At 38.6% G+C, this 13,243-nt stretch overlaps 1 protein-coding gene across 1 annotated transcript in view; it reads right to left on the bottom strand.

Annotated features, from left to right (window-relative positions):
- TMPRSS11A (transmembrane protease, serine 11A) overlaps positions 1-13,243 on the bottom strand; it is a 69,569-nt gene that overhangs the window by 19,446 nt on the left and 36,880 nt on the right. The window contains exons 4-5 of the mRNA XM_011940282.1: positions 5,508-5,575; positions 3,429-3,589 (exon numbers count right to left, since the gene is read on the bottom strand). Coding sequence (XP_011795672.1) covers positions 3,429-3,589; positions 5,508-5,575 — 229 coding nt within the window. The remainder of the gene's footprint in view (positions 1-3,428; positions 3,590-5,507; positions 5,576-13,243) is intronic.

The raw sequence follows: 13,243 nt of genomic DNA, 5'->3' as shown, positions 1-13,243 counted from the left end.
GATGGCAGTTACAGGCTGTCTGGAGCAGTGTCAGCAAGAGCGGACGCGGGAGCAGCAGTGACGGTGGTAGGTCCCCTGTGCCCCATGTCCCCGAGGCAGCCGGCTGTGCCGCCGTCAACCTCATGTGACCAGGCAGGACCCGGTCCCAGGCCTGGAGCCTCTCCTACTCTGGAACCTGGCCCCACGTTGCCATTCTCGACCATGGCCACTGCAGGGAGGGTGCGAGGAGAAAGTGGATAATCCATGGAGCCCATCCCTGGGAGCCCTCCAGAGCTTGCCACCCTAGCTACCACAATGGGACTGGGCCAAGTTGCCCACTGGTCTGAGAGCAGTGAGGTCAGGCACGGAGGGGTGGGCAGAGAGGTGCCGCAGACAGCACTGGGCCCTTGCAGATGGAGAGGTAGGTGACTAGGAGATCGTGGGACTACCTGCCTGCATAGAGGAGCTAGACCACTCTAGGGCCTACTGTCTGCTGAAAACTGAACATTCAATGGGACAACTTGCCTTCAGAGAGAAGCTTCTAACTCCAGGGCCTCCTCTCTGCTAGGAGCTGAACACTTGCTTGGACTCCCCGGCTACGAAGAGGAGCTGCCCACTGTGGGTCTCCTTTGAGCTGTTCTCTTGCTCAGTAAACCTCTTTCTCGCCTTGCTCACCCTCCACTTGTCTGTGTACCTCATTCTTCTTGGTCTCAGGACAAGAACTCAGGACCTGCCAAATAGCAAGACTAAAAGAGCTGTAACACAAACAGGAATGAAACATACCCCTTGCTGGCCACATTGTAGGCAAAAAGAGAGAAAAGCTGCAGCCTTTTAGGGATCCCAGACCTGGGAGCTCCCCAAGCCAGAGCTGTGACTCCCTCTTTGGGACCCTGCGGTTCCTGCCATCTTCAGGCTTCCTGGGTGCCACCACATTCCCAGGTGCCAGCCAGAGAAGCTGCTTGCAGTGATCTTTGTCCAACCACAGCCTCACAGAGAGCCAGCACACCTGTGCCAGCGCCTGGAGCTGCCCATCATGCTGCAGCCAGTGTGCCTGGCTGTGGGCAGTGGCCAGACCCCATGCTCACTTACACAACCCTCACAGCTCCATGCCTGGGTTGGCCTTGGTGGGCATGGGATCCAGGCCGGTAGCAGGAGGTGGGCAGTCTGCCAGGTCAAGTGGGCAGAATGAGCCCAGTGGGCCAGAGCAAAACCTGGGCAAAGGCACCAACCACTGGCCACAGAGGTTTTTGGCCAGAAAAGCAACACCCCCTAGGATCCCATATCACTAATAAACACTGTTCTTTTTACATTTGAAAATTCTGAAACTTTCAAGGATCTATCTGCTACTAGTCAATCACTCAAATTAATTATTTCAGGTTTCCAAAGCGTGTGCACAACGTAATAGCTTTCTCAGTAGTAACAGCCTCTTTATTCCACATTGAGTTTTCTATTTCCTTGTATATTCTTATAATCTCTCTGTGATTTCAGAAAGAACAAACATTATCATTGGAATTTTACAGATGAGAAAATGAAGACAAAGGCATGAGCCAATTATTTGGGTGGTCCTGAAGTGACTTAGTGGAGTCAGAATTGGTCAGGTAACTCTCTTCCCCCCTTTTTTTTTTTTTTGGAGATGGAATCTTGCTTTGTCACACCCAGGCTTGAGTGCAGTGGCACAATCTTGGCTCACTGCAACCTCTGCCACCTGGGTTCAAATGATTCTTCCCCCTCAGTCTCCCAAGCGGCTGGGATTACAGGTGCCCGCCACCAGGCCTGACTAATTTTTGGTATTTTTAGGAGAGACAGGGTTTCACCATGTTGGCCAGGCTGGTCTTGAACTCCCGACCTCAGGTGATCCACCCGCCTCGGCCTCCCAAAGTGCTGGGATTACAGGCGTGAGCCACCGCGCCAGCCTCAGGTAACTCTCAAATCAGTTTCTCCATTAGCATATCCTGCCTTTTAATTTAGTACAATTATTAAAATAAGCTGAAGTTCAGAAGCTGCGCCTATAAAAAACAAAAAGACCAGGCAGCCAATGAACAAGTTATGCTTCACTCTGATTTCAGATAGTTCAGGCTTTTACATTCCTGACAAATGAACTATTTATTGGAAATTACACAGAACGCATCATGTAAGTTATCAGAATGGCCATTGTTTTACAATTTCTGTTCATTTGCTTCCCCATCTAACAAAGAAGATGGATTAAGCACTTGTCAGTTTCCTCCCTTCTGGCTGGGAGAGGTCCTCAGCTTTATTCTCTAAGTAGCTGACTCGTCACATCAGCAAACATCTGCCCATTCCATTACCTCACATTTTTTACTTCCTTATTTGATTTTCTCTTGAAGAGTCAGCTAGACCCTTACAAGGGTAGAGTGTCCTGTTTCATGTCTGATAAAAATCGCTTACCCGGAATCTCTTCTGTAACTCTCTTAGGTCTAGTATCCATTGAAATTTGTAGGGGAAATCTGTACTTGTCTGCTGGAAGAAGATGCTGTGAAAACAGCTTAGTGGATGAGGGTAAACAAGTTTCTCTCTAGCTGGCTGCCTTAGAATCTTTAATATGGTACCATAAGGAAGAGTTTCCGAGAAATGAATATCATAGCCAGAATTTTTAAGATGTGTTTGACTATAGAAAGCTTTTTTAATTGGAGCCTTTTAAGAAATTAGAGATTTAAATTTGATTCTTAGCTCCTTTTAATTACTGAATTCCTCAACCCTTTTTGCATGAATTTCACTTCTATAAGGGTAAATTTGCATATGTCACTGGAATATAAAAAGAAATTAGTTACTTCTGGTAAAGGCAATAGAGACAGACCTTGGTAAAGATTCGTTCTCCTTAAATGACGGAATTGATAACGGTATAATGGGCTAAGGGTGAACAAGAAAAAAAAGAGAAAAGTGGAACAATGTACACATAGTTTCAGTGATGTTGTCCTAGACTGTGATTTTTAAAGCATTAATGGTAAAATAACTCTAACAGCTACAATGTTGACTTGCCATTTTCCCAAATGCCCATAGTAAAAAAAGCTAACAAAAATTTTATGACACCATATATAGAAACTATCAATAAAAGTATGGCAACAAATGAATTTGTGTTTTAGGAAGGTCCCACCCAGAAAAACAATTATTGCCAAACCCTTAGTATTTTCAATTGCTGAGTCACGGAGGCAGTGCCTAAGTGAGATTAACCCTCTGTTAGTTGTGAATCCTTGCCTTTATTTTGGGATGAGTGCCAATCAGTTACTGTTGGGAAAACCACTGGATGACTAACCTCAGATGTGCTTACATTAGAGACTAATACACCTTGAAATGTCACATCTTTAACTTGAATTTTTTCATCTGAATTCTAGCTATTGTTTGGAATGGAAATAATGACAAATAAATTTGAGATTAGTCAAAACATCAACCTAATAGAGAACTTCATATCACACAGAAGGGGACCTCCTTACCATTAACTTGAACTGATGAGGCATTTATTGGCAAGGCTCTTAAATTCCTCATCTTCTGATTTAAGAAGCTTTGAATTTTCTTCTCTCTTACTGCCCTTTGCTCAGTAGAGGGGAACTGGAACACCATAATGACATCTGCTTTCACACCATCTTCCTCTGGACTATGCCACACAAAAGAAAGGTACATTTTCAAAGAATACACCTGGAATTGTCCTTCAGTGTTTCCTGTATCTTCCTCCCTTGAATGATCCCTCAGTTGCTGAGAGTGTCAAGTGCTGATTGTCTCATGTCATTCTGACCCAAGGTCATTTCATATGTTCCCTCTTCTAGCTTTCATTATGTTTTCAGTGCATTTCCCCCAATTAATTTGAAGGATTATTACAGAAGCTAGGAATGACAGACGTAAAAAACATCACCAAAATTGTAAGCTTTGAGAGTGTAGAAGAAGCCTTCGTGTTTTCTTAGGCTAATCAATTGTATATTTGATACCTGAATCACTTCTACAGGGTCTATGACAAATGGCCCTCTAATGACAGTGCAATAATTAAAAAGATAGTAAGTTTAATTTTCTAAAGAGGCTTGTTTCTCTTTGGTCAGCTCTGAGTTCATCGTTTTGAGTGGAAATATGTCTCCCTATATCTCCCGTTCCATAAGGCCTAGGTCTACCAGTTGGAACATACGTAAAATAATTTCCTCCTCTAGCCAAAATATTTGAAGACAACAATATTGTGGTCCCCGAGTCTTCTCCAAATTAAACATGCCCAATTTCTTGAACTTTTATAATATAAACAGGTTCAAGTTCTGTTACCTGAGGAACTAAACTTTTAAATACTCTTAAAACAGGAAAACCAATTACAGGTTTAAAAAAAAACCCTGAAACTAATACATATTGATCTGTTGTCTCTCCTATTTTTTTTAAACAAACAAATAAAAAAAAAAAACTGCTAAAAACACTAGAGGCCCATCTCCCTGAATCTTTTGACTAAAAGGAAATTCTGAGACAATTTATGTAGTTTTGTTCATTTAGGCTCTGGAATATAAAGATCTGAATAACTAGAACTTTCTATCAAATTGGCAAACAGATGACTAATTTTACTTCTTAAATCTGAGGAATTAACATTTTTACCAAGTATTATATAGTGATGATGGCTACCATCGAAAGGACTTCACGAGAGTATGATAATGTTGCTACAATAATATGGTAAATGAGAATTTTAAAACAGAAAACATGAAATATAGAAAGTTCTAGTATTTATATGCTTTTTCTCTCCTAAGTATTTTAGAAAGTACCCAATTTATATTATAAAATCCTTACGGAAGTCACTACTCAGTAAAGACATAGAGAACTTTGGAGTACACCTGCCAACAAAGCATTATTAGTCTATTGGTAAGAAAGTGATAATTATTTTCTTCAAATAAATCAAAATCTGAATATATTATTTTTCTTTAAGAAATATGAGTCATACAGGTTCATGCATTTATGTATATGACATGTATGTTCTACTATGTAATTTTTCAAAATAACACAATTGAAACTTCTGAGCAATATCTACAACTGATATGAGTCTTCCCCCTCCCAGAGCAAAAAGAAAATTTATTACAACAGGAATATATTTTTGTTTAGGCATGCCTCATGTCGTTAGGTTGCATTACAGGTGAAATTTGTGATCCCATTTTGTAGCCAAGTTTGCCTGCTTAACATGTTTGAAATAATATAGTTGTCAAAAGAATACAACTTGGTGCATGCAATGACAAGCGCTGGGTTTTCCCCAGGTCACGGGTTCTGGTAGGTTCCAGGCCTCACAATAAGTTGATGGGGTTTGATTCCTGGTTCTGTCACTTTAGGAAACTGTCAGTTGGGGAACTTTGAACATATTTCTTACCCTCCCTGAATCTTAGTCTTTTTGTTGACAAAATGGTGGTCAGCCTTATACTCCAAGACTGCTTTAAAGATAATGTTTATGAAAAATTGTAGCCAAAAGCCTAGTCCATAGAGACATACAATACATGAGGCTCCCTGTCTCCTTTGTTCCTTTTCCCTCCAGTCTTGTGATTCCACTTTTGCCCAACCATACATACGTCAGTCTGACTACTTGGTTCTTGATATAGTTCTTCTTCCAGGCTGAATCTATAAATATCTCATCCACCTGTTATATAACAAGAGGGAAGCTATGTGTTAGTAATATCTTTTATAATAAGAATATATCCTTGATTAAATGTTAAAGCAATGGAAAATTTTTTAACAGAACTAATATCTTTATTTAAATTGGTGGATCTTAGCCTTCACAGTGCAACAGAATCATTTGCTGAATTAAAAAAATTTATGGCCGGGCCCAGTGGCTCACGCCTGTAATCCCAGCACTTTGGGAGGCCAAGGCGGGCAGAGCACGAGGTCAGGAGATCCAGACCATCCTGGCTAACACGGTGAAACTCCATCTCTACTAAAAATACAAAAAATTAGCCGGGCGTGGTGGTGCTCGCCTGTAGTCCCAGCTACTCAGAGGCTGAGGCAGGAGAATGGCGTGAATCCAGGAGGCGGAGCTTGCAGTGAGCGAAGATTGCGCCACTGCACTCCAGCCTGGGCGACAAAGTGAGACTCTGTCTCAAAAAAAAAAAAAAAAAAAAAAAAAAAATTTATGGATGCCAGAGACCCTCTCCAATAATTTTGATTTTGATTGGTCTAGAGGGGACCTAGGCACTCATATTTTTAAAAAACCTACACAAGTAATTCTACTGTGCTAGAGTAGGTTTCTGGAGTAGAAGATATCTTGCTAAAACACCATAGAAGGAGTAGCAGAGAGATACAGAGCAGAGATGGGATATTCAGGGAGGCTTTGAGTGGTGACAAAGAAATTCCTGCCTCAGTCCTGGATTTGAGGCTATGCTACTGCTCACAAACTGGGCAACCTTGGCAAAGTTACTGAATCAATTTGAGCCTCAGTTTTCGAACCTGTAAAACAAAGATATTGGTCTGCTACTCATAAGGCTATGAAAGTTAAACACATATAAAATGCTGGATAAGATTTGGTAGTTAATTGCTGATGGTCCTCTGGCCTCCATCCTGGCATTATAGGTCTTAGCTCTGCAGGTCTTCACTTATAAAGGGTAAGGAGGAGGCATTAGGGATTTAGGAGAGAGCCAAACTTTTAAAATTATTGTTGATTGTGGACCCTAGGGTAAATCAGGGAGGAAAGGATTAGGTGATATTCCAGTATTAGCTCAAATTTTTCACTCAGTTTATGTCACCAAAGTAGGAGAAGCAAAGCCACTGCTTTTAGTCCATATGCCTGGCTTAAATCTACTGCCACAGTATTGTGATGCTGTAGTCTATTACACCTGGCATTTGGCTTGCAGTATCCCCTAGCACTCACTTGGTGGAAATAGCGTCATCTCAATGTGGGGTAAGGAACTACAGTTCATGTTGGACAGAGGAACCAAATGTGCACACAAAATATCCTAAATTCTCAAGGAATGAGAAGAAAAACCAACTCTCATGACTGAAACACACACACACACACACACACACACACACACACACACAAATATAGGGAAAGCTGTTTCAGGGATCAAGAAACAAGTTATAACTTCCTTAGCACACTCAAGAATTCATAAATACTTCATCAAGAACTGAATTATTTGTTTTCTTCTTTAACTCTTATGACAATTCCGTGAAATAAGAAATATTTTCATTCCTATTCGAAATCTGTGACTCAGAGGCATTATGTGAATTTGCCTGGCATCATGCAGATACTAGTAAGCTGGAACTGAAACCCAGGTCTTCTATCTGTAGGGTGCTCCTCTTCCCACTCAATCACACAACCACCTTGTTAAATGTGATGTAAATTTTACTTCAGTTTCTTTCATAGAACACATAGTAATAAGTTATCAAATAATTTACTAACCTAAAGTATAAAACTTTTAGAGATATAGATTTGGTAATAGCCTTAAACTTAAGATCAAAGATAGCATTTAGAAAATAAATTGCTAGTATCCAAAATATGTCTTTATTGGTACTTAAAGAAAGAAAGCCTAAATGGGCTGAGGTGGTGTGGGGCTTATATGCTAGAAACAAAATTCTTTTGGAAGACATGTTTTCAAAAGGATGACTTTGTTATAATAATTTCTCTCTCATCACCCACAGCCAATTCTACTACTCAGTATGAAGGCAGACGAGTCTCCCCCGCCACAAAAAAAAAAAGGCAAACAAAATGGAATAGGGAGAAAAGTGATACAATTTAGAAAGAAGAAGAGTAAATAGCAGTTGGGTATTTAACGAAGTTTGTTTTGTAATTACCCTCTGAATAAGTTCAACCACAATTGATTCCTGGTCATTTGTAACTTGTTGGTGAAGGCATTGGATTAAGTCTTTGACTCTGGATAACATCATCAATCTGGCAAGGTGCCTGCTATGAATATCTAAACCAAGCATCAATTTTATCTTTGAATGGTTAGGTTGTCTGGGAAGATAGGAGCTGAAAAAATAACATAGGAAGAATCTAGGCAGAAGAAACTTTGGTGATCACAATAATAAAAAGGATTCTTCTTTATAAAATTCTAGGACTCTCTCTCTATAGAAAAGTCTCATTTACTAGATCAGAGGAGGCCTTGGAATCTTTAGGTGATACAGGTAGTCTGAGGACAGCGCTTTGAGAAATGGGGTAGAGGGAGTGGTAAAAAGAATTCTTATAAAATGAATTTACAACAGGAGGAAAATCAGAGAAAACATGAGCATAAGTTTTATTGCTGAATGGAGCTTATGTATAAACTAGCTTTCTAAAGACCTGGAAATTGTTTCCATGGCAGATGATGGCTTTCATTATTAGAAGCATTCTTTCCGCCAACATTCTGGCATTCCAAGTTCCCAGAAGTTTCAGAGAAACTTATACATTTAAAGCTGTGTGCCAGCTTGTTATAAATCTATTATTATCTATGCAACCTAATAGCATTAACAATTTGTAAATCTATCCTACCTCCTTCTTTAGGGCATTTCTAGAATTTTGTAGTTGGAGCTGGTCTCCTAGCATTGAACAAAAAACCCTCTTTCAGGGTAGTATCTCTTTCTGCTTGATGATTTTGACATGCTAGAAATTACACTGAGATTAAGTTCCAAGAGGGCAATTGAAGATTAGTTGGGTGTTTAATGAAAGAGTGAGGGAGAGGCTGTCAACTCAAGAAAACAGACTCACCCAGCCTTTCAGCTCTCATTCCTGAATTAGCTCTGTTTGTACATGTTGCCTGCTTTTCTCTGCAGATGCTTCCTGGCTGGCTCCCCTTACAGCAGTCTATGTATTCACTTAGGGAGTGTTTTGTGGCTAACACTGCAAACCGCAGGTACATATGTCACCAAAGACTGGCATATGGAATGCAAATGAAATATAAAAGCTGTTTTTTCCAACATAACACCAGATGAGCTCCTTAGCATTAAAGAAACCAAAACTATGCTGTGAAAAAAACTTTACATCCTATTGCTTTCTCCTAATTATAACAGGAGTAACATGCAAAGTATATTATGTAAGAGGGCTTTTAAAAAACACTTTTCACCTTAAATAAAGCTTCACTGAAGTTTCATTGCCACAAGGATTGAACTCAAGGTAGAAATAGAGAATTTGAGCCTTGGAGCCTCTGTTCACAATATCAGACATTCAGGGTCCTCTCCCTCTGTGACAAACCTGCCCAGCCCCATCTTCAACACTACCAGTACTTTCAGGCATGGCCCTCATTTTCCTGCATACTCGCCCTTCTCAGACTGTTCCTTTGGTCTGTAGCAATCTTCTCATTCTGCAAGTTCTGTATTCCTGAATCACAACTATCCTTCAAGGCCAATCTCAGATAATACCTTCTTTGGGGATATTCATTAATCTCAAACTAATCTGTCTTCCTTCTGTCTCAATTTTTCTAATTCCTCTTACACCTTCTATTCTTTAATGTAGATATTCATTATATATTTATGCAATATATTCACTATATATTTATTCAAATATAGTCTCTTTTATTAAATGGCAAACCCTTTATGCATAGAGCTGGCAATTTATCTTTTCATATTCTAGAAAACAGCATACTGTTTGCATGCTGTTGGTTTGAAGTATATTTTTGTTGAATAAACAAATGAATAAAAAGGTGAGAATTTATTTATCAGAAAGTTTTGCATTTACCGGGACAATTTTACAAGACTTTAAAGTGTTTGCTTTACATCAGGTTGAGATCAATGCTCCTAGAAAAAAAAGAAAATTGCACATGAATTATTGGAAGGGATTTTTTCCCTGTTTGTGGACATTTTCAGGTAATTGATTATTTGTGGTAGGGTCCTCCTTGGTAAGACTGTAATAATTATAATAGTAGGAATCACTGTTATCTGCCATATATGCACCAAGCACAGACATCATTGTGTTTGAACTCATTTGCTTTCAAATCAACCCTCTAATGTGAGTACTATGATTATCCACATTTCATAGAAGAGGAAGTGACTTGCCCAAGTTGACACAGCAGTGAGCCACAGAGCTCACTGAAACAAGGGCCATGTAGCTTCAGAGCCTGTTAATGCCTTCATAGTGCCTACCTCAAGATGAGCATGCAGGTAGGTTCTCACTAAGACCTCCTACCCACTGATGGGCAGCAAGCAGTTTGTAAGTGGATCAGAAACTGTTGCGCCCCTCTCCAAAGGCAGCCTATTTCCTTTACTCCCCAAAAATAAGAACCATAATCTTGGTAGTTTTTACTGCAATCCTTTAAAGTGTGTGTCATATCCATATAAAACTCCAGGTGTTTTCTTGATCCAAGAAGTCAGCTATGAACCATTCTCTCAAGCCTGGATAGAGGTTAGTCAACCTGAACACTGAGTGATGCTCACAGAATTTTGAGGCTTATTAGCCTTCTTGGGGTCAGGTCTAACTGACCAGTGTCATATATGCTGTGTGGGTGTGGAGGATGCCATGAAACTGTGACTTTCAGATCACCCTAAACAAAGAGGTAATCAGATCATCAAATGAGATGTGATACTTGGTGATGCTGTCAGTCATTTCTTTGATTGCACTGGCCCTTCTTCAGGGTTTCTTTGTGGAATGTCAGAAGGAAATGGACAGACATCTGTGACTAATCACATGTAACAAGTAGCAATATATGAGATATCCATATCTCAAATTGGTTTACATTTCTGAGATTGTGGGGCAAAATATTTATAGAATTTAAAAGTCTGCAATTAAGGATTTTAAAGAATAAAGTATTAACTTTCGGTGTACCACAAAAACCTAGATCTTTGAATTGCTTTTTTAAAAGAGGAAAAGATCTCATTTGGATCTATTTAAAGCTGTACTAAAAATATTTAAAACCAGGATACCCAAAGCAAGGGAAGGTCATTATTTAGAAGGTTCATGTCCTTTCCAGATTTGTTGTCTTCTAAATCTCTCAATTTGATTCGTTTATGAGAGAGAATCATTTTTCTTAGCCTTTTATAGTGCCTAACATCACATCATGCTGTATTTGCTGAATGATGAATGATGAACTAAATAGATCCTCCTGTGAAGACTATGCTGTATTTATAACTTTATCAGGAAATTTAGAAATAGTTCATATTACTTCTTTTCTCAAAAAACTTCCTTCAAAAAGCATACTCATTCACATCTTTCTTCCAACTGTAGATTGTTCACACTAGATATATATACCTATGTCAATATATCCATCAGTTTCCTTCATCTCTCTCTATTACAGTTCCTTCTACCTTTGCCTTCCTCACCAAAAACTGATACAGGGAAATGAGAACGAGAATATTTTTCTATAGTAAGTGTATCTAATGTATCTGTCAAGAAAAGGTGAGCTAGCACAGCATAGAGGATTTATAATCTTTATGGATTTAAAAAATTAAATGAGAGAAGAATTGATTTAGATTTTAACAATTTTATCTTCTATCTTAGCTGAGTCCTTTCCTGACAGTAGAACAATTTAGTGGAAAGAGCACATGTATGGAGTTACCTAGATGACTTCAAATCTCCCCTCCATCATTTTGCAGCTATGGACTTTAATTTCAGAAGCTTGGTTCTCTTACCTGTAAAGAGGAGATAACAGTGTCTTCCTTGTGGTGTTACATCCATGTTGCTGCAAAGGACATGATTTCATTTTTTTTATGGCTACATAGTATTCCATGGTATTAATATATATATATATGTATATATATAATATGTATATGTATACAGATACCACAATTTGTTTGTCCAATCCACCACTGATGGGCATCTAGGTTGATTCCATATCTTTGATATTGTGAATACTGTGGTAATTAATGTGACAGTGCATCTGTCGTTTTGGGAGAAAAGTTTATTCTCCTTTGGGTATAACCCAGGAAGAGGATTGCTGGGTTGAGTAGTAGTTCTATTTGGTACTTTGAGAAGTCTCCAAACTGCTTTCCACAGTGGCTGGACCAATTTACATTTCCAACAGTATTTAAGCATTCTCTTTCCTCCATGGTCTCATCGGCATCTGTTATTTTTTTACTCTTTAATGATAGCCATTCTAACTGGTATGAGATAGTATCTCACTGTAGTTTTGATTTGCATTACTCTGATGATTACTGATGTGGAGCATTTGTTCATATGTTTCTTGACTGCTTTGTATGTCTTCTTTTGAGCAGCGTCTTTTCATGTTCTTTGCCTACATTTTAATGGGGTTATTTGGTTTATTTTGCTTGATGAGTTGTTTAAGTTCTTTACAGATTCTGGACATTAGACCTTTTCATATGCATGGTTTGCAAATACTTTCTCCCATTTTGTAGGTTGTTTGTTTACTCTGTTGATAGTTTCTTTTATTGTACAGTAGTTCTTTAGTTTAATTAGGTCCAACTTCTCAATTTTTGTTTTTGTTGAAATTGCTTTTGATGTCTTAGTCATAAATCCTGTGCCAAGACTGATGTCTACAACAGTGTTTCCTAGATTTTCTTCTAGGGTTCTTACATTAATTGTTTATGGTCTTACATTGAATTCTTTATTCCATCTTGAGTTAGTTTTTGTATATGGTGATAGTTAGGGGTCCAATTTCATTCTTCTGCTTCTGACTAGCTAGTTATTCCAGTACCATTTATTAAATAGAAAGTTCTCTCTCCATTGCTTATTTTTGTTAATTTTGTTGAATATCAGATGGCTGTAGATGTGTGGCTTTATTTCTGGGTTCTCTATTCTGTTCCATTGGTTTATGTGTCTGTTTTTGTACCAGTACCATTCTGTTTTGATTACTGTAGCCTTAAATTATAGTTTGAAGTCAGGTAGTGTGATACCTCTGGCTCTGTTCTCTTTGATTAGGAGTGCTTTGGTTATTGAGGCTTTTTTTTTTTTTTTTTTTTTTTGGTACTGTATGAAGTTTACAAAAGCTTTTTCTAATTTTGTGTGGAAAATTATGTTGGTAGTTTTGTAGGAATAGCATTGAATCTGTAGATTGCTCTGTGCAGTAGGGCCATTTTAACAATATTGATTCTTCCAATCATGAGCGTGGAGTGTTTTTCCATTCATTTGTGTCATCTCTGATTTCTTTCAACAGTGTTTTGTAATTTTCCTTATAGAGATCTTTTACCTCCTTGGTTAGATGTATTCCTAGGTATTTCATTTGTGTGTGTGTGGCTACTGTAAATGGGATTGTGTTCTTGATTTGGCTCTCAGCTTGGACATTATTGTTTACAAATGCTACTGAATTTTTTACATTGATTTTGTATCTTGAAACTTTACTGAAGTTGTTTATCAGTTTTGGAATCTTTTTGTAAAGCTTTTAGGGTTTTCTAGGCATATAATCATATTGTCAGTAAAGAGAGATAATTTGGCTTCCTCTTTTCCTATTTG

Source organism: Colobus angolensis, unplaced genomic scaffold, assembly GCF_000951035.1.
Source record: "Colobus angolensis palliatus isolate OR3802 unplaced genomic scaffold, Cang.pa_1.0 Scaffold189, whole genome shotgun sequence".
Lineage (NCBI taxonomy): Eukaryota > Metazoa > Chordata > Mammalia > Primates > Cercopithecidae > Colobus > Colobus angolensis.
Note: the sequence above shows the minus strand (reverse complement) of the source record. Positions and strands in the feature narration are given on the sequence as shown.